Genomic DNA, 22,114 nt, shown 5'->3' on the forward strand with positions numbered 1-22,114 from the left:
ATTGTTTCAGATGCTGAACAGCCAAACTAGTCAGAAAATGTGGAAACAGTCTAGGTAGGATATTGCTTATTGATAAAGGAACAGATTAATTTGTTATATTCTCTTTAGGATGTTATAGAATTGTATCCAGACAATGTCTTTCCTGATGCAACCAAGAAGACCAGGTTACAAATCAGCAAGGGTTAAAACTATCCAGAAATGAAATGTGTACATGTGAAGAACTGATGAAATCTGAGTAAGCTCTGTAGTTTAGTTAATAGTATTATACCAATGTCAATTTTCTGGTTTTGAAACTGGACTACGGTTATGTGAGATGTTATCAACGGGAAAGCCTGGTGTTAGGGAAAGGCCACTCTGTACTATTTTCTTGTGAGTCTTAAAGCATTTCAAAATAACAAGTTGAAAAAAAAAAAAAAAGGATACAGCAACTAAACAAATTACCCACCATGGTCTGAGCCAAGCAATGTAGCTAATTGTAGCAGAGAACTCAAAATGCCAGAAATCCAATAAACATTAACCATTCCAGTCTCTTTCCGTCTCAATTTAGCATTCCAAGACATTTACCAAGTGGAAAAGACATTCATCTGTTTCTATAAAAATGTTAAATTTTAATTCAGAAGGAAATTCCAGCATAGATCTGGATCTGTGTCTTCCAGAAACCTACAATATGCACTGCCAGAGGTCAGAGGTCTTACTGAAAAGACTAAGATGGCAAATTCCAGGTCTATCAACTCAATTTAGGATCAAAGCCTTACTGCCTCTATACTGGGAGTAATTTAAGCCTTAACTGTAATTTTCTTCATTTTGGAGGTATATTTGGGCAAAACAGATGCTATTCTGTTTTAGACTATTTCTTTGGAACATCTTCATCTCTTTCCCCTTCTTCAGTTCTCCTTTTACTCAAAACATACGGCTTAGTCCCACATCATGGCTTTCTTGTAGGAAGTCTGGATGAGACTAGAAAAACACATGGTTCCAACATGGCATGTACCTCTTGTGCAGATATCAAACAAGATTTAGTCTAGTTTAACTTAAGCCTGTTGTTCCAATGTTTCCCTGTGGCCTGTCTAGGCACAACAGTGATGAGCATTATTTAAAATGGATTTCATTAGCAGAAGCAAAGAAGGGAACACAAAGCCTCATGAGCTAACATAAATTCCCCACCTCTTGGTCTTCATTTCCAAAACAGCACTGGGAAAGCCATGTCCTGTTCAGACAAAGAGTTGATTTCTTCTCACCACCATTAAACCCCAGTACCTGAGGTGGTCTAGAACACATGTGTTCAAACTGCCTCCCTCTCCCACTTCCTGTGAGATGAAAAGGTCATTCCCTGGTGGTTGCTTGTGTGTTTTTATGTTCATGCTGGGCTTCCCTTTTCTTAAATCTCTGAAAAGCTCCCTTCCATGTCATACTCTGCACCTGACTTTTCATTTTTTAAATACTTTTATAATCTCTATCATCCAGAATTGCTTCTCTCTCCATATACATTTATCTTTTATCTTCAACACACTTACTTTCTGTCCTCTCTCGGCTCTCTCTTCAGAGAGATCTGCTTTCATGCTTCAGAATGGATTCTCAACAGCACCCCCTGTGTCTATCTTGCTTGCCCTGACCTCCCCCATCCTTCTCACGCACTCTCCATTATCCTTTATTATGTAGCCTTCTTTCTAACTCCCATGTGCCCCATCCAGTCACATGCACGTTCATTTATTCATCCTTTGCTCCATTTCCATACAATGCCCTTTGTCATAGAGTCTTAAACATTTGCAAGTGATCTTTCCATAGCATTAAAACCACATTTCCCCCTTGGGGGCCTCTTTCTACTCCAGATCTTTTCTTAGCACGTATGTGTCTGGACAGCACGTCAAGATTTGGACTTAGCTATCAGCACATTCACCAGCAAAATTATACATTTAAATCTGACTACCCCAAAACCACAATCTGGACATAAAATATTTCACATATATCATGAAGAGGATAACTTCCTAGAAAGGTAACAAGGCCCCACAGTTTCTCATCCCTTTTCCTATCTCCTTTTCTACATAATTCCTAGCTTCATTCTTCTAATTTGGATTCCAGCTACCTTTAAAATCTACATACTAAGCCTTAGCCATTGCGCCCTGTTGGGTCTCTCAGATTTGTGCTGCTAAACTCGATGGGTCTGACTAAGGGAGAAGTTAAAACTGTATCTGTAGTACCAAAGCCTTAGTGCCAGAAAATGGTGCCTTCCTCATCTCAGAAAAGGATAACTGTACCTGACAATACATATTTGCCAGCTGCTTGAAATAGATTACCTCTATGACTCAAGACCAGAAAAATCCAGACATACTAAGTTCATTTTAAATATGATTTTTTATGGGATCATGAAATGCAGTGTATTGATGCAGAATTGTAAAAAGAAGTAAGTGGAGAGATATTAGGCGAAGGAAGGGGAAATTATGTCTTTCCTCTTGCCACATAGGAAGTCATGGCCTGGTCTGGATGTACTCCTGCCAGAAGTACGTGGATAAAGGAGAATAAGCTACAGGCTCTGATTTCAAGTCCCTATGATTCTACTGAAATGCAATGATTAACGTGTCAACTTGACTGGGACATGTGGCACTCAGATTAAACATTATTTCTGGGTGTTTCTGTGAGGGTGTTTCTGGATGAGATTAGCATTTGAATTGGTGAACTGAGTAAGGCAGATTGTCCTCTCCAGTGTAGGTGGGCATCATCCAATCCAATGAAGCCCTGAATAGAAGAAAAAAGTAAGGGGGAGTTTGCCCTCTCTGCCTGACTGCTTGAGCTGACACATCAGTCTTCTCCTGCCCTCAACTGGGACTTATACCATTGGCCTTCTGGTTCTCAGAACTACACCACCAGCAGCTTTCCTGGATCTCCAGATTGCAGATGTCAGATTGTGGGACTTCTCCGCCTCCATAATTGTGTAAGCCAATCCCCCAATTCCATATACATATATAGTCTGTTAGTTCTGTTCCTCTGGAGAACTCTGAATAATACATGAAGTTAACACTGATCTTGGGAATGTAGAGAGTGTGGCAGGTCCCAAGTATAAAACAACATGTCTGGCCCTGCATATATCAAATGAGATAATGTATGTGGTACACTACATGGTAAACTTTAAAGCACTGAACAAATGACAGGTGTTAATATTACTACTATTATAGTGGCTTCCCTACATGATCTCTTTTGCTGACCACGATCTTCAGAGCAGGAGATGATCAGATAACTGAGTCTGCATCAATTGTAGATCCAGTTATCCGATGAGCACTGAACGTATCAGAACTGGAAGAAACTTCAAGACCATCTCATCTAACTTGTTCCAATAAAGAAACAAAAGTCCAGAGAAGCAAAGTGACTTGTCCAAGATGATACACTTGGTTTGAGGCAGAAATAGGGTCAAAGCTCCCAAACTGATGTTCTCTCCAAAGTTAGTCCTGGGAGGCACTGAAGACCAGACTCACAAGACAACCATGGGAAAAGGGCATTTTCTAGGGGAAGGAAGATGACCCGCAAAATGAACCTTGGGGATTGGGGATTTATGCTTCTGCTGTGGCCTGGAGCAACACTGAAGGCTGGACAGGGGGAAACACTCAAGTTCCTGAGAGACTGTGTAGAAGGTGGGCTGGGTGAAGGCAACAGAAGCAGACCCCAGGGGTCAAGTCTATTTCTTCTAAGTTTGGGAAGCTTATATTGTGGTCTTTTCTTGTTTCTTCTCAGAGGGAATTGAGGGTTCTCTTTCCCTGTTTCCTACTGAATCTGAGGATCTGTGGAGTGTGAAAGCTCAGAATCTGTTCTGAGGGGACTCTTATTTGACAGTGTTATCAGTATCCATGGATTCTGAAGCCAGAGCCTCAAACTTTCTTTTTCTGCTGGTCATACCATCTCCAAGGCAAGAGTGTGAACACCAAGCAGCAGCAGCAAATGACTCCTCCACGCTCAACCTGCTCCTCTCAAGGGACTCATAGGGTTAAAAGGACATTAAACATCATCTCCCACAACCACTTATGTTTGAAACCCTATTGACAAAAGGACAGTGACAAAGGACTCCCCATCTCTGGAGGCAGCCCATCCATCCTTGCATGTTCTACCTATGGTTATGTTTTCCCTAATAAGGAGTGGAAATCAATCTCCCTGTAACTTCCCCTCATTGGTCCTCAGTCAACCCTTTGGGAACACTCAGAACATATCTATTCCCTATTGTACATGGCCTTCAGATTTATGCCTGAGAAATTCAATCACCAGCCCTTGGGTTCCATTTGGTATTCATCCATTAAGAGTTGGAAGATTTGGAGAAGATGAACCAAAAGGCCTAGGATCAAGATATCAAAAAACAACAGTTCGTACTGACTCAAAATCAGGCTCTCACTAAAACACACACCTGAAAACGTCTGAACAAGACAACAGGAGGACCCTCTACAGAAATGAATATCACATCTGTTACCTGTCCTCCACAGGTCTCTTTTCCTGTGTCCATTCTCTATTCAAGAATACTTCCATGCACGAGGCTTTTTCTTTTCTTTTCTTTTCTTTTTTTTTTTTTTTTTTTTTTAAATGTTATTCCTGTTCATATAGCCTTGCAGTAGATATTCTTTCCTACGTACATCCTCTGTATTTCCTATGCATATAGATCTCAACCCTGATCCCTGCCCATGAACGAACAAAACACCCATTCAAAGTAGGCAGGTTTTTTCAAGCATGTTAGCATCTACTTCGCCAGGAGAGGAAAATGCAGAGTTCAGGACATGTCTACAGGCCAAATTAGGAAATTAAACCATTGGTGACTAGTTACTGAATACCATTTCATCAGATTCTCCACACTTACCAAGTATTTTCCCTAAGTCTAATCTCATGTTTCCTAAGACATTACTATTCTTCAAGTTTTTCTTTCTGAAACCATTTTTTTTTAAAGATGACATGGAAAACATATTGTAGAATCTGCACATTCATAAACACAAGCATATTTAACCTTTATAAATTATCTCAATTATCTAGCCTTTGTTATCCAACTTTTCTAGTATATCAAGTAAGATTCTTTACTAGATTTTATCTGCCCTATTCTGCCCTAGGCTTTTTTTTTTCTTCTTTTTTAATTCTTTAATGTAAAAAAAGTATATATGTGTCGGGGTAGAGAGTGGGGGAGTGGAGTGGAGGGAGACGAGGGACAGAAAGAGATAAAGGCAAACAAGCCTCTGTCTCTCAGGTCCATTCAATGTCCAAATGGAGTGGCTTAGGCGTGGGTGAGTGGTAGGTCTTGTGAGGAGGACCTGTTGCCAGGCATTGACAGCATCACTCGTCCCCTTGCTGAAGAAGCAGAAGGTGGATTTCCTGGAATGAGGGACGGTGCTTGGTGTCTCTTCTCCAGCAGCTGAGCATCAGCTTATACACAGAGTCAGGGCAAATGGCAGGCTGAGGGAGGTAAGTCTTTGGAAAGAAAAATGAACAAAAAATGAGAATATTAAGAAGAGCGCAGAGAAAGGAAGAGCAGTTGCATCATAGTATGATTTGCCCACTCCCCATTTTCTTGGACTTGGAAAGTGAAATGAGTGGGGTGTCTATTCTTCCTATTCATGAGAATTCTAAATCCCATCAGTCCTTTTTCCATTCCTTTTGTCTTTTCCAGTTCTCTGGAGCAGAATTTCCTGATGGGCCATCCTGTGTTCCCTACCATCATGCAAAAGATGAAACTGAAGCAAGAAGACATCTTAAACTGGAAAGCAAGTGATTAGAACACCAAATTCTCTATTTATAGCCTAGCCACAATGAGGTTTATTCTGATTGAGCCAATCACGGCAAAAGGGCAGAAAGTATATTAGTTGCCTAAGCTCCTTTATTGGAATAAAACCCTAGTCACTGAGATGTGGGATATATCCATGTAGCTCCTAACCATAATCTTCTCTGTGCTCCCTCTCTCCTGTACTGGCCCAGGGAGAGAAGATTGGATTTCTTCTTTACATTATTCACCAATATTTGTACATTGACCCCCTCTACAGCCCTGCCCTGAATTCCAGCCTAGAGTTGTATTTGGCTCTACTCCCAAAGAACCAGTTACTGACTGTTTCCACCAGCAAGATGCCACTCTATTGACTCCAGGTCATCTTCTGTTTGCCTGTAATCTGTTGCTGTCATTTCCTTACTTATGTTTTTGTTTGTTTGTTTGTTTTTGTTTTTGTTTTTTTTCTTGCGGTACGCAGGCCTCTCATTGTTGTGGCCTCTTCCGTTGCGGAGCACAGGCTCCAGACGCGCAGGCTCAGCGGCCATGGCTCACGGGCCCAGCAGCTCCGCGGCATGTGGGATCTTCCCGGACCGGGGCACGAACCTATGTCCCCTGCATCGGCAGGCGGACTCTCTACCACTGCGCCACCAGCGAAGCCCCCTTACTTATGCTTTTTAACACCTTGGTATATTGCCACATTTCTGAAGCAAACCTAAATTTCTCAAGCTCTTTGAAACATGGGTCCAACATTTGCAGCTGATAAATCATTAACTATTTCCATCTTGCCTTCTCCCACACCAACACCAGCTTATGTCATGCATCATAGGATCATAACGTAGCTCTATCTTTAATTTTTTGAGGAACCTCCACACTGTTTTCCACAGAGGCTGCACCAATTTACATTCCCACCAACAGGGCATGAGGGTTCCCTTTTCTCCACATCCTCACTAGCACTTGTTGTTTCTTGTCTTTTTGATAACAGCCATTCTAAAGTTGTGAGATGATATCTTATGATGGTTTTGAGCATTCATTTCTTTTAAATTTAAACTTTATTTATTTATCCATTCATTCATTTATTTATTTTTGGCTGCATTGGGTCTTCGTTGCTGTGCATGGGCTTTTCTCTAGTGGCGAGCGGGGTCTACTCTTCGTCGTGGTGCGTGGGCTTCTCATTGTGGTGGCTTCTCTTGTTGCGGAGCACGGGCTCTAGGTGTGCGGGCTTCAGTAGTTGTAGCTCGCAGGCTCTAGAGCACAGGCTCAGTAGTTGTGGCACACGGGCTTAGTTGCTCCGCGGCATGTGGGATCTTCCCAGACCAGGGCATGAACTTGTGTCCCCTGCACTGGCAGGCAGATTCTTAACCATTGCACCACCAGGGAAGTCCCAATTTTTAATTATTTAGTTCCATTTAGACCATGAGCTTTTAAGAAAAGTGCTGTCTGAGAATTCTTTACAGTTTGTAAAAATAAATTGAAAACAAAAATGTCAAATACATTTTAAAATTATTGAAATTATTATTATAGACTTCCAATTGAATACAAAAGATTTAAGATTTGCTTAAGCTGTGAGCCCTAAGTATAAGATTCTTTCTAGAATTTGTGCTACTGAAAAGTTTTCTTCTGCATTATATCTGCTATGTTCAACAAGTTGGTGACATTGTGCCATTTGAAAACAAATTAGATCACACATGTGTAGTCTAGAGACCATAAAATCCATCTAGCAGCTGATAGTGTTGAGAAATTACCGTCCTTAATTCTAATGTCAAACTGTTAAAATTTGAATACTGAAATTTTAATAAAATTTAAAGTAATTAAATTTTGTAAATTGTAATAAAATACAAATTTAATAAATTATGTTTAGTGAGTTCATATGTTAAATTAAATAAACTTTTATCAAAAATTTAAACTTATAGATGAGAAGCTTACTCAGCATATGATGGTAATATTTGGCTTTGGCCTTGGCTTCAGTCAAATATTTGACTTTACTATTCAAACGCAAAGCAGACAGTGGACATAAAGTGGGGGGAGGGGAAGCATGCCTTTCTTGCCTGAATGTTTGATAGTTCAATTTTGCCTCGTGTAAAATTATTTTTTCCATGTGGGATTTCAGTCACTGAATAATAAGATGATGGAAACTGAAAGGTTGAAAATATTCTTCCCTTTGCCTACAATTCTAGGATGTACTCAAGTTAGAATCATTATGATAATAGAATTACACTTTCTAATTGAATGCACTGCCTTTAATTGGCCGCAAGAATCTAGTAGGTCAACCAGGTGGCCACGATGTGCTACTAGTCCAGGAGAAAAAACATTTTTCCTTGTTCTACTCTCTTATCTCATGCACACCGGAGTAAATCTGCCCTTTGCCAAGGTAAGAAGGCAATTACCTCATAACCGAGATAGATAATTTAGATCTCCTGCTACCAAAATATCTGCAGAGTATCAAGACAAAATTCTAGGACCCCTCCTTCCTATTTTTAAGCTGCATATTGTACAATCTCTAGTCATTCCCTTATCTTTTGCTTGCTTTGATCCATTTAAGCCACAGAGGATCTACTTTTAATCTTCTGCAAGAGCCTTCTCCCTCTCCTCAACTGCCATCATCTTCCTGCCTGAGATGCAACACTCCAAGTGTGTGCTGTAGCCAGGCCACTCTGGGGGCTCAGTGCTCCCACCACCAGCGAGCTTTCAATCCCACGTCTCACAGGAACTTTAAACACTGAGTCATCCAAAGGAAACTTGTAGTATCTCAACTAGGAATTGGGGCCCTTGTAAGCTAAGAAGCCCAGCTTTTCCTGAGTCCTGAGATGCCACAGCAGCTGGGCCCAGAGGTGTCTTCCAAGAACAGCAAGGCCAGGATGTACCTGAAGGTCTCTGGACGTGTAAGTCAAGAAACATTTCTAGACAGTCCAAACCAAATTTTTTATGAATGCTAATAAATCCCTCATTCACTTTTAAGCTTACGTTTTTGTTCCTATGTTTTCTCAACCAGGAAGACAAACCATACAGCCTAGACCAGGAAATAGATCAAACGTGAGAGATAGGATTTTATTTTCTGGTATCTTTGAGTTGGGGAGCAGCCTGAGGGGACCCCTCATGTTCTCCAATGACCAACGGGTTGACACATGGATAAAGCAGAGTGTATGGATGCCTAGGGAGGACCTTGGTCTTTCACATCACCTGGATAATTAGTGACAAAAGTTCTTGGTCTTTTACATTAGCTGGATAATTAGTGACAAACAACTATGATCCAGGTAGCCCATTTTCCAGCTCAGACCTATCCTGTTAAGTCAGAGCTTTTCTTTCTCTCTCCTTCAAGAGCACCCAAGGCCACATCTCTCCACCCCCAACAGTTCTCACCTGCCTCCCTTGGTCTCGGAAGAACTCTCCAGTATTCTCGATGACCTGTTCATCTGACAGCTGGGAATAGGGCTGTTCCTGGCAAAAGGTGAAGGTCTCCCACAGAGTCACCCCGAAGGCCCACACATCACTTGCTGTGGTGAATTTGCCCTGTTTAAATAAGAAAAAGAATAATCTGTGCACAACAAGAGCTGATTAGGTTTTCATAGTCTGGAGTTTTGCCACTTTTACAACCCAGGGCAAGGAATACTGGGACTGCCAAGATACTCATGGGCGATCTGAAAACAACAAAAGGAAGTTGTTGCGATGCCAAGCTACAGGCCCTTTTCTCACCCTCAGGATCTCTGCTGGGGTCTCCTTCTCTTGGAGATGAGATCCAAGGGCTGAAAAGGAGGCAGCCGTAAGCTATCTGACTCTCCCAGTGCATGTTAGAAGGTCAAACTCTAGGATCTAGGGTAGCCTTGGAGAAATGCCCAGGGGAAAGGCAAAATTAGAATGGGAAGCAATTGTTTCTATGTGAGAGATACGGAAATCTAGTGTAAGTGCCCGGAGAAGTCCTTGTTCAATAATCGTCACAGTCGTAAAGGATAGACTAACGAGTGACAGCAATGAGATTCAGATGCAATCAGCATGTATTAAATACTTGCATATGTTCTATTCAATAAATACAGTGCTGACATAGATGATATTATTTATCCTTATTTTTCAGATCAGAAAAGTGAGATGAGAGGTTTACTAAAATTCCCTGGTTAACAAGACCATTAATAATGGAAAAACTGAGATTTGGACCAAGACCCTCTGAATCTTGGTCTAATAATCTTTTACAACACCACACTATACCTTTAAAGGGAACAAAGCTTAATAATCACATTATAAATGAGTAAAATATGTGATTCATCTATATAGATGACAAAGATCTTTATAAGGATTTACATAAAATGGTATATATCACAGCATCATTTATAATCGAAGAAAATTGGAAAGTACTTAAATATCAAATTATAGTGACATTATTAAATTATAGGATATAGCCATACAATAGAATATTATGCAGCAATTAAAATCATGTTTTTGAAGAATATTTACTGCCAGTGAGAGAGAATTGTATGTGCATAGTATCATCCCAATACATAAAATAATTATATATATAATACATATATTCAGAGAAATACATGTATAGAAAAAATCCTCAAAGGAAATACACTAAAATATTAATATTAATAGTGGTTATCTTGGTGAGAGGAAGGGCATAACTATACATTTCTTATTTCAACATTAATTATGAACCCTATAAGATATGAACAAGAAACAAACAGATTAATAATAAATTAACAAAACTAGATTGCTATCAGGCTTTTCTCCGCAATATTAGATGACAAAAGACAAAATTACACATACACAGCATTGTAGGAAGTAAAGGTTTAAAGTCTAATAATTCTATAAATCAGCTACATGGTATAAAATCAACAGTAAATTGTCCCAAATGTGCATGATCAGAAGATATATTTCTAATAAGAGGCATTTGGAAAAAACTTATTCACTTGTGGTCCAGAATACCAAGAGCTGGATAAAAAGTATAAAGCAAAGAATGAGGACCTTAAAAAGTAAGTGGTGAAAATCATTAAAATACAAATATAGAGATCAATCTAAATAATTAATTAGAAACATGGTTATGAAATTAATACAGAAGAAAAATATTTTGTGTGGATAACATTTCTTTAAATGACAAGATTTTAATACTCTAAATTAATTAAGATCAGTCAGTAGGTGGAAAGGGTAGAGATGAAAAAAATGGTACTAAGTCTCTTGTCATTATGGGTATATTTTTAACCTTTTCCTCCAAACTTTCTATGGTAAGCATGTTATATTTTATCAGCAGAAATAGGCAAGTTTAAAAAATAATAATTAGTACACAAAGGAAATCATCTCAAGTCAGAGAAAATATCAAAGTCTATTTATTGTCTGCCTCCTGCTGTCTCAGGTGCACCCCTACACGCCGTCTGCATCTGCCTACATGCCAGCTGCTAGGGCAGAGCTCAAAAACACAGGAAACTCACCAGCAAGATGCTCTCCCAAGACATCCAGCGGATCGGGAGTACTGCCCGGCCCTGGATTCGGTAGTAGTCACCGCTGTACAGGTTTCTGCTCATTCCAAAGTCAGCTATCTTGATGGTATAGTTCTTACCCACCAAACAGTTTCGTGTGGCCAGATCTCGATGAACAAAATTAAGCGAGGAAAGGTACTTCATGCCAGATGCAATCTGCGTAGCCATAAACTTCAGGCTGGCATAACTGAGGAAATATAAAGGAAGAGAGAAAGTAGCCTCTGGAAAGAGGAAGCTGTGAAAGGTACACACCCTATAGTTGGTACCAACAAACTAGGGTTCCAACCTCAACATCCCTTCTCTATTCTTTATGAATCTCTTTGCTTTCCCCTAAAGGGCAGCTGCTTTACTATTCCCTGCATACTAACCTCCCCAACCATTCCAGAACAATGATGAACTTTAAGGCTCACTGCTCCCCACTTCAGATCCCAGCTTAGTCTCGTGAACACAGGGAAGAGACAGAAGACCCGGTGTATTTACCTGACAGTGGGTATGTTGCTGAAGGAAGAACTGGGGGGCTCGTGGCGGGAAAGAAACTGATTGAGATCTCCATTCTCCATGTACTCAGTGATCATGCAGAGAGGATCGTCAGTGATACACACAGCTAAGAGACGGATGATGTTTGGGTCCTTGAGCCGGGACATGATCTTTATCTCCTTAAGAAAATCATTCCTTTGGAGGACAGAGACATAGATAAACCCAGAGGTTGCCAGAGTTAGAATCAAGAGGGGAAAGAAGACACAGCAAAGTCTAGTCCTAACCGTTATAATGAGTCTTGTTTCCCTTTGGATAACCTTTGAGAGAACAGAGAAATTGGTACCTGGAAACTGTCTCATTCTACTCATCCTGGAATGCGATGCACCCTTATTCAACTATAATTTGGTCGGGGGAACATGGACCATGACATTCACATCTGCATCCCTAGTATCCAACAGAAGGCCTGCCACATAGAAAGTGATTAATATTTGCTAAATCAAATATATGTTGCTAAAAACTAGTCTTAAAAATAAAACCTTCAACTGAAAGTCATATCTTAAGTGCACTGGGGTCTTTACCGTTTTAAAAGCCATGGAGGGACTTCCCTGGTGGCGCAGTGGTTAAGAATCTGCCTGCGAACGCAGAGGACACGGGTTCGAGCCCTGGTCCGGGAAGATCCCGCATGCCGCAGAGCAACTAAGCCTGCGCGCCACAACTACTGAGCCTGCGTTCTAGAGCCCGCAAGCCACAACTACTGAGCCTGTCTGACACAACTACTGAAGCCTGCGCTCTAGAGCCCGTGCTCCACAACAAGAGAAGCCACCACAACAAGAAGCGCGCTCACTGCAGCGAAGAGTAGCCCCTGCTCGCCGCAACTAGAGGAAGCCCACGTGCAGCAACAAAGACCCAATGCAGCACCCCCCAAAAGAGAAAAACAAACAAAAAGCCGTGGAGTCACTCTATAAGTAAAGTGAAGGCACTTTTTGTAAAGTGAATAACCACCCTCTTGTTTAATCTGATAATTTTTCATTTTCTCATACTGGTTTCTTTTAATGCAGGGTGCGCCAGCAGTCAGTCACAACACATATTTAGTAGCCTGTTCAAAACAGCTGTTTAAAGTTCACGGTGGTAATGCAGCGTCATTTCAAAAGAAGTACTCACTTGGCTGAAACTAATAACTGTTTGAATAGATGGTGACAACCACCCTTGAGTCACAAAGTGGGCTATAACCTTCCAAGTAGCAATATTTGGGTTAGTGAGACCACTAGCCCACATTCTCAAAACTATTGAAGCAGACCTGTTATAAGTCTCCTGTGAGTTTCCTAGGAATCCTGGACCGGAAGTCATACTATGTCAATATAAAATCCTTGAAATCAGTGTGGTCCTGATACAACACCTCTCCTCTTTCATTACTCCTTCAATCTCAAACCCAGCGGGGGGTCCATGGCTTGGGAGAGCTTAGAGCCTAAGCCATCCATCATTGCTAAATTGGAGTGGGCACAGGTGGGACACCAAACGTCACCAAAAAACACAATGGGCAAAGGCTTTGTCACATCCCATAGTTTTTTTCTTTCATCTTGCCACCTTCTCCAATCACGTGCTAAGATTAATATCAGGAATATTCTATCTCTCTATGGGACCCAGAGGATGTCCCTTTTCACTCATACTAGTATCCTTAAATTGAAATTCTTGCAGTTAAAATTCCCAAACCTCCACAGTTCTGTTCCCTTGCCTTTCTTTCTTCTTCATGCCATATCCTTTCAATTGCAAGACTTTTAATAAAACCCTAACACCATTCTTGGAATTTATGATAATTTAAGGAATAGGGATCATAAACTTTCTCTAAATTTGAATATCAGTGAGACACATCAAGCCAACACAAATGGGGAAATACATATGTTACCCAGATGTGCAGATTTCTCTGAGACACATACAACCAGCTTTCAACCAGCTTGCCTCTCTGGGTGAGGATTAACTCACCATTACTGTAATGGAAAGGCTGTCAGACAACGGAGTGTGGCTGGAAACTGCAATTTATGTAGTAAAGGATCCAAGAGATTATTAGCCAGTTTGGAAAACTGCTAAAGGACTGTGGATCCTTTTGCTTTGAGGTCCATGGATACTTTTCCAAGTAGAGGTAGCTTCTCATTTGGGGGGTTGCTGGACATAGAAGAAAAGGAGCATAAAAGAGAAAAAAGAGGATGAGAAAGTAAATAGAGATGTGGGGGGAAAAAGGAGAATGGGAGAAACTTAGCAAGAAAGATGTGTGTGATTGTGAAAAGTCTGCAAGGGGAGGTAATGACATTCAGGCGTGTGTCTGTGTATAATGATTGAAGAGGTACGTATTCAGTCTTTAGTGTATGTTGGGGTATACAGTGCTGTGCAAAGGGGGTTAGGAAGTAAACGTGTAGCATATCCAACAGAAAATGTACATTTGTTTTTGAGAGAGGTGAGAATGAAGCTGAAGACTACTGAGCCATCAGAAAAATAAAGCACAACAATGGAAATGTGAGGTAGCTCACAGACCTTCCCATCTCAAAAGAAACAAATTGCTCAGAAGTTTCCAGGAGGGTTCCTGATCTTGAAGATGAAACACATAAAGGAAAATTTAAAATGCAGACCACAGACCTGGCATTCTTGTTGGCATCTGCTCGGAGCATTTTCACGGCCACCAGGACAGGCTGGTTGGCACTGACATCTAGGGCAAAATCTTTGTCTTTGAATTTTTCCATTCCCTCCACTTCACAGAGATGAACCTAGACAAAAGTCATCTAGTCTCAGCATCATCATTTCTCCTGAAGATGTCTCAGTACTCTTGCTGGGCATTTCCTGGAGATAAACTAACTCTTACAACTCAGGCAAAATAATCAAAAAGACCAGTAAGAAGATACGTGCAACACATCTTTGACTCAAATAACTGATTTAAGAAAATGGTAAGGTACCCAGCTAATGTGATATGTTACTGCTTTATAAAAGAAATACTTTGATTGGAACATTAAATATGTGAATGAATCTATAACACGGTATTTTATTAAAGCATAGCCCACTGTAAAATGTCATTCGGTATAAATACTTGAACTTTGATTCAAGGAAGTTTAGTTACGGGATCGTGCAAAACATAAGGCAATTTCTTCTCTAAGGTAAGCCCTTAGTATGGGATTAGCATTATCAGGAACCTCTAGGCATTAGTAACTGTAATAACAAGCCTGTGTTTTCAACCCAGGAGACAGAATGAGTGTATATAACACCACAAATAGATGCCGTGGACCCTTCTACCTCCACCACCACCAAACCTAACGAAGGTCAAAGCATGCCACCCATGCTGGAAACCAATAACATATTCTTATGAAACCAAATTACATTTGGAATTTAGATGGTGGTGTTGAAGAGCTTCTGTTGCCACTTAAATCATTGCTTTGAATTCTCAGAAGGCTCATGTGACTGATGTAAGAGTGAAAAGTCAAATATTACATGCATCACTCTGAGGGCAATTGAGAAGTGTGTTCTTCCTTATCTTGGTTAGTGATTCATTCCCTAGTGGCTGGTTCTGGGACCAAAGGCAGGGGCGAGGTTGTTTTCTGACCACTTTACATGTAACTCCAATTAAAAGGGAAAAAACAAAGTGGCTATCCAATAGCAGAATGTTCTTGGACAGTTTATAAAAGATGATCACATCTTATGGGTCCCCACCCTTTGTAACCTGTTGTAAAAATTTTTGAAAATATTGAATGTTTTTCAGAATATCTAAGTCTAGTGACTTTCCTGCTTTAAAAACTCTTATATAGAAATCAGAATTCCCAGGATTTCCACAGCTGTTTGACAAAGATGAGGCTGACCAATACTAGTCTTCTAGAGAACAATACAAGGAGAGACAAGTGCAGGAGACATTTGGTGTGAATCCACTTTGGATGGGACAGTTTGCTCTACTGACCATTTTTATTCAACCACTTCCTTTGAACTACCAAGGACTGGAGGCCCCACTCAAGGAATCAGCTCACCTCCCCGAACTGGCCTTCTCCCAGCTTCTCCTTGAAAGTTAAGAGTTTCCTGGGGAACTCTTCCACAGCCACATCTTTCCCTGAGAGCAGGTCCATGGTAATGGCAGGCACGGAGTAGGTGTTGCCTCCGGTCACCCCCTGGAGGTTCACAATGTCAGCCTCTGCATAGTGGGGCACACCCTCAGGCCCACTGGGCTGGACTGGCTTCACAATGCCACTGCAGCCTGCAAAGACAGGGACAATGAGTCTCGTTCCAAGGGGCCTCTTTGGAGATATCTTCAAGAAAGGAAATATGAGAAGAGAGTGAAAACATGCCCCCAAGACAGCCTAACCTATGCCATGACATTCTTACTTGGAGAATGGTTCCTCTGGAGATTCTTTCTTGTGGCCTACAGAATGTAGGCACCATTTTATCTCTTATCTTCTCATAACTACGTGATCATTAATAACCTCCTTGGTTAATCTTGTGGAATTGTGGTGAAGCTCCAGGAAGGCTCGCTATACTAGTCAGGGTAGGAGTATTGAAGTTTTAGGATTTAATGGCATATTTCCTTAATTTTAAGATATAATCACTGATTTTAATGACCTATTCCAGGGATTGAAAACTGTGATTAAATTTATATGATCTAGCTTAAGACACATCCTAACTTAAAAAAATATTAAAATATGAGGGGGGATGTTTTAGACTTCAGAAAGTAGGTAGATCACTTTGGTTCGGCCTAGGAAATAAATTACATCCTTATTCTTGCTGTCTCTGTAAAATTCCTGTAGTTCAATACGCTCCTTCAATGTTTGCTATCCACTGAGTGGTAAATACACATTAGTTTCCTTTCTTCCTTTGGAAGGACTCCCTTGAAAAGCCTCTGCTCTCATGGTTAGTCCTGCTACTTCTCCTATCAGCTCTCCCCTGAACACCATCAGTCCTCTTCCACTGACTGGGGTCACTCCTCGGATGCTGACATTATGGACAGAAAAGCTGCTCTGAGCCTCAGCGATGACCCCAGCATCCCCTCTGATGTCACTCTGCAGCCCTTTTAAGACACTGGAATGTGAATCAATTGGCACCGTTTTACTGAAGCAATGCTTTATTGAGGAAAGACAAGAAATATTTGCTCTCGTAATAAAATCTTGTATTAGTCAAGTAAATTTTCACCAAAGAGAAATGAACAAAAGTTGAATAACTCAATTATCTAGGTGACTAAAACCTGGGAATTCTAGGATCTCTTTAGCTTCGTTGTTTTTTCTCCAAGTGAAATTCTAGTCCTGAATTTACCCCTATTGGTGTTTGATGTTGGGTGAGTACCTTATCTGGGCCTTCTCACTTTCCTCCTATGAAAAATGAGAAGGTTGGACTAGTTGGACTGTTTAGGTTCTTCTGGTGTTAACGCCTTAGGAGCACATTTTATTTATTTTTCTTCTTCTGACATGTGGGTCCCTCCAAACATCTGCTACGTGCAGTAGCAAAGGAGAGATGTCCAGATTCAATTAGGAGCAGCAGTAGACCAAATCTAGAAAGACAGTGTGGACTTCCCAGGAGAAGGTGGACTTCTCTCGGCTAAAATTAGACTTGGTTGAGTAGGAGCAATAGTGTCACACCTTCATAAATCTTGTCCCTCAATTTTCTGCTCACTGTTTCATCCTCACCTGATTCTTCCTCCCCTGGAGCAAATTCTGGGAGTTTCCGTATCAGCCTGGATGGCTCCTGGTAGTCAGGGCGAAGGGGAAAGATGCGATCGTAAGTGGAGTTGGACTCCTGCTCGCTTGGCGATGAGGAGCGGTTATTGTTGAACATGCTGGACTCGCTTGGCAGGGAAAGGCTGACTGTCATTTCATCATCCAGCATCCTCCGGGAAGCCTGAAAGAGAAGGACAGGGGAGAAAGGCATGTTGACACAAAAGGGATCATCACTCCCTCCTCTTCTTAAACCCAACTCTTCCACTCAGATGAAATAACTCTCTAATACTCAAACTCCAGAAGCAATGCAAATGACAGGGGTTCAGTCTGGTTCCACAAATGCCTGTGTTGTAGAAACTCAGAATCATCTTTCGTTTCTTCAAGGCAGAATTTGACTTCCAAATTTCTGCACTGCCAACATTAATTAACTTCCATTGAAACATTTACAAGCATTATTCACGCGACACCATTAGAACCTATCAGTAGCCAAAGAATTTCTCAGTCTTAGAGTTTTCAATGTTCTGTTAAATAATGGGTTTTCCTGACACCACTCAACTGATTGATTTTGTGTAGGCATAAATTAAAATGCTTATTAACGCAACAAATGTGCTGTAACATGATGAATCTGTAGTTCACCTGACCACTCTGGCATTGTAGATTAGGGTAATACTCCCTTGACCCTGCATTTTTACTAACCAAAAATAAAATGGCTACAAAATAAGAAAGGAAAGCCCTAGGTGCTAGGGATACTAACATGAATTATACCTAACACAGGAATAAGAAGAATAAAACAGCTATTTGTTCCATCATTCTATTTAATATGACCTGCCTGCTCCTTCAAAAGGAAAATCTCATAACCTAAGTATAGGTGACTATTTGGATTTAAACACATGAAACGTTCTACTCCAACAAACACACTTTGGGTGCTCAGTGGAGAAACTTAGATGTCTGCTCCATACCCTAGACTGAGAGTTCCTTTGTTGCAGTAATATCCTCAGTACTGAGCATGGAGCCCATCACATACTAGGTACTCAATAAACATCGGTTGACTCTCTCAAAGAGAGAATTCTGAGGACACCACTACTGTAAGTATCCTGCAGATAATGCTACAGCATATTTTGAGCAATGTATTTGGAATACATAGGTATGATTAAGGGTCTTCTACAAAAAAATTCTTTCCCCCAGAAGAAATCCTGTGTCATTACAGAGCATCTTGAGTTATCTTACTCAGGATGTACAGGTACAGAAAGAATTTCTTGAAGGACCAAGTTAAATATTCAAGGGCAAAATTTTTGTTCTCCCTTTTACCTGGAGAGTCTCCAATCCAAAATTCTTCTCCCAGCCCATGAATATATGCCAGTGGGACTCAGAAGAAAGACTCAAATAGTGGTAAATTCTGGCTCAAATAAAGAGAAAAATAGCTCACAGAGAAGAGAACACAGACTCTCACCCCTCAACTAAAATGCGGTCATAACAGACTGTTCAGTAAGAACACAGCTTCAAGCTGTCCAATGAACCATCAGACCATCAGCTGCTACCACCACCACTCTTTGCTACCCCGCATCCTGGAATTTAGATACCACGTGTGTTCTAGCATTCTAAAAGACAAAAGGTTTTGATGTTGCCTCATCATGCCAGTGGGTGAGCTCTCTGTGGATTCTGCCTTTCAGCCTTCAGTCACTATTTATGGATTGAAAGCTTTAATTTAATTTTTAGACTAATGTTAGAAGTCTCTGTGGGAAGCAAAGAGATCCTCTCTTCTGTGAACTATTCCTGCCTAAAGTCCTTAAAATAAACCTCAATCATCTCAGAACTTGAATGTGTAACACATCAGAAGGAATTGCATGCTACTTGTCTGGGTCATTCCCCTCACTTTTCTGATTTCAGCCTCTTCCTCTTGTCCTACCCACAAAGAGTTCAGAAGGTTCCAGTCCATTCTCACAGTGCCCTTTCCCTTTGTCTGGTATGTACTCTACATAGGCACTGGTCTCCTCTGAGATCCCATCCCCAAATATTTAGGCTATAAACACAATCAGCCTATTCCATCCCTCCTGTTCCCTGCCCTCTATGGGCACCTCAAAGCCTCACAGCCCAGGGTATCTATGATCTCTCACAGTCTACATCCATTTGACCAGGGACAATGTCCATGACTAAAGGTAGAAACACTTTATCATCAGCCAACCCCAAGAGTATCACACATTTAGCAGCAGTGCCCAGAATTGCTATCTGGTCTAAGACACAAAGAAAAGTCAGATATTCCATCCATGGTGAAAGGTATATATTTTAGAAGAAAAGAAGTCAACAAATTTCAAGACTGACAATTAGAACAAGCATAGAAAGCAGGATATTAACTGTATGACCTTGAGCACATCACATTTTCTCATCAGCAAAACAGTTAAATATAACTACTCTGCCCAACTCACAATTATTCAGTGAGGTTCAAGTAAAATCAAGGAAAAAGTCTTTGCAGACTGTAAAGTGTTAGACAAATGTAATAGAAAGTATACAGATCATTTGGCCTAGACTAAAAGAATCTGAGGAGGCACTCAGAAGGATGCATAACCATAATTTTCTTTTTTTTTGGCCGTACCACATGGCATACAGGATCTTAGTTCCCCAACCAGGGGGGAAGCATGTGCCCCCTGCAGTGGAAGCACAGAGTCCTAACCACTGGACTGGCAGGTTCTCCCCAACCATAACTTTCAAGTACAAAAAGAAGTAGGAATAGAACTGTGAGAAACTTGGCTTGGATATTAATGAAGCAGCACAGGAAAGGATGGAGCAGCTTCCTACCCCGTGATTGTCCTGCACTTCCTCACCTTCTCCAGCATTTTCTGCCAGAACTGCCTCCAGAGGATGATGACAATGATAGCCAGGAGGATGAAGATTATGGCCACTAAGCAGCCAATCAGGATTCGAGTGTTGCTGTCATCAACTTTAAGCATTGGATCTGTAACCAGGAAAAGAAGGACGGAGAATATTACCATCTCAAGGGGCAAGGAAGAGCATAAGGGCTTGGACTAGAGATAAGAAGGCAGAACCTATTCCTTCAGGATAATTCCACAAGATGCTACTTAACACTTGGTCTTGCTACTCTTGTATTCCTGTGCTCTTATATCCTACGGCCCTCATCCATGGGACAGTAGCTTCCTCTTCCTCATGTGTTAGACTGGATAATGGAGAGGTTTTCCATTCCTCCCAAAATTTTGCTCCCTTTATACCATGGCCCCTAATCACACCTCAGGAAAAACAGGTTTCACTCTGCATTGAGACATGCCAAGGCAGCTGAGAGTCCTCTTTGGAGACACTTGATCACGTGTTTCCCAGATTGCTGACTTATACAGACAGTGACTGTTTGAAGCAATGCATACACTTTTCCATATTTCTCTCCAATTGGAGAGACTAGCTTTTTGTTCCATTCCTTCATTGAGACCCCTACAATGGGTCTCACCTAGAAATATCCCTTTCCCTGTTTTGGCTCCAAGCTTCCCAAACTTCTAAGAAGCAGTTGGAACAGCAGGGAAGAGAGTGAGGTTGGGCCCTTAACTTTGGAGGTGGTCTGTCCTATCTTTCCAGAGCTACTCTTCATTGAAAGCCACCTGGTATCAAGCCTGCTACACAGTCAAGCCTTTGCAAATCTCCACCCTTCTTCATCCTCCAGGAGGTCCCTTCAACTTAATTTTTTTTTTTTTTTTTACGGTATGTGGGCCTCTCACTATTGTGGCCCCTCCCGTTGCGGAGCACAGGCTCTGGACGCGCAGGCTCAGCGGCCATGGCTCACAGGCCCAGCCACTCCACGGCATGAGGGATCCTCCCGGACCCAGGCACGAACCTGCGTCCCCTGCATCGGCAGGCGGACCCTTAACCACTGCACCACCAGGGAAGCCCTCCATCTCATTCTTAAGGTATTTATACATCCCAATTTGTCTAAAACAGTCCTTCCTAGTCTATGCCCATTGAATTGATGTAATTATTAATGGCACTCCCAGTTTCACCCTCAAAGCTCAGCGGCCATGGCTCACGGGCCCAGCCGCTCCGCGGCACGTGGGATCCTCCCGGACCGGGGCACGAACCCGCATGCCCTGCATCGGCAGGTGGCCTCCCAACCACTGCGCCACCAGGGAGGCCCTCAACTTAATTTTTATAACCAAGAAGCATACATACCATAGGTTGTGGGTGCTACAGGCGATGTGGGAAGGGCTCCAGAGTTGTTGTACATAGCAGCATCTGTCACAAAACAAGGGTGAGTCAGAGCTGGGGAGAAGGCAGCTCGGTAGTGGTTTTTCTGAAGGCAGGTTGTAAGCTAGCACTTTGTGAAATCGATTTACTGGGTTGCTACAAGCCTTTCTTAGAAATGAAATCATATAATATATTAAGTAAAAAATATTGCCATTCATCTAAATAGTAAGGGCAACTTTTCTTTTGTAAAAATTTTGTTTCAGTTATTACCTACTAAGTGTCATGGTACAAAAAAGTTAAAGAGAGTTATCAGAGGGCTGTGACCACACATTATCAGAAATCATGCATAGGAAGTGAGATCCAAATTCAACAAAATGTAGAGAGAATACAATGGGTAAGTAGACACAGGATAGACATAGGGTTCAGATGTGCTTTCCCTTCAAGGAAATTACGGTGTTTTACAAAAGAGTTTTCACTATGCCTCATAGTCCTAGCTCTTTAATTTATAAATTAAGCCTTCTTCCTTAGAAATAAATTAGAGTATCCTTTACAGTGATGTTGAAGCTTCTAGGACTAGCTCCCAAAAGTGTATTTGACAGATTGAT

At 41.3% G+C, this 22,114-nt stretch overlaps 1 protein-coding gene across 1 annotated transcript in view; it reads right to left on the reverse strand.

The window, feature by feature from the left end:
• Positions 1 to 5,292: 5,292 nt before the first annotated feature.
• DDR2 (discoidin domain receptor tyrosine kinase 2) overlaps positions 5,293 to 22,114 on the reverse strand; it is a 63,926-nt gene continuing 47,104 nt past the window's right edge. Inside the window, exons 9-17 of the mRNA XM_007457406.1 lie at positions 21,495 to 21,557; positions 20,150 to 20,280; positions 17,301 to 17,511; positions 15,657 to 15,880; positions 14,287 to 14,414; positions 11,662 to 11,853; positions 11,134 to 11,368; positions 9,077 to 9,226; positions 5,293 to 5,427 (exon numbers count right to left, since the gene is read on the reverse strand). Coding sequence (XP_007457468.1) covers positions 5,293 to 5,427; positions 9,077 to 9,226; positions 11,134 to 11,368; positions 11,662 to 11,853; positions 14,287 to 14,414; positions 15,657 to 15,880; positions 17,301 to 17,511; positions 20,150 to 20,280; positions 21,495 to 21,557 — 1,469 coding nt within the window. The remainder of the gene's footprint in view (positions 5,428 to 9,076; positions 9,227 to 11,133; positions 11,369 to 11,661; positions 11,854 to 14,286; positions 14,415 to 15,656; positions 15,881 to 17,300; positions 17,512 to 20,149; positions 20,281 to 21,494; positions 21,558 to 22,114) is intronic.

Source organism: Lipotes vexillifer, unplaced genomic scaffold (assembly GCF_000442215.2).
Source record: "Lipotes vexillifer unplaced genomic scaffold, Lipotes_vexillifer_v1.1 scaffold1048, whole genome shotgun sequence".
NCBI classification, from domain to species: Eukaryota; Metazoa; Chordata; class Mammalia; order Artiodactyla; family Lipotidae; genus Lipotes; species Lipotes vexillifer.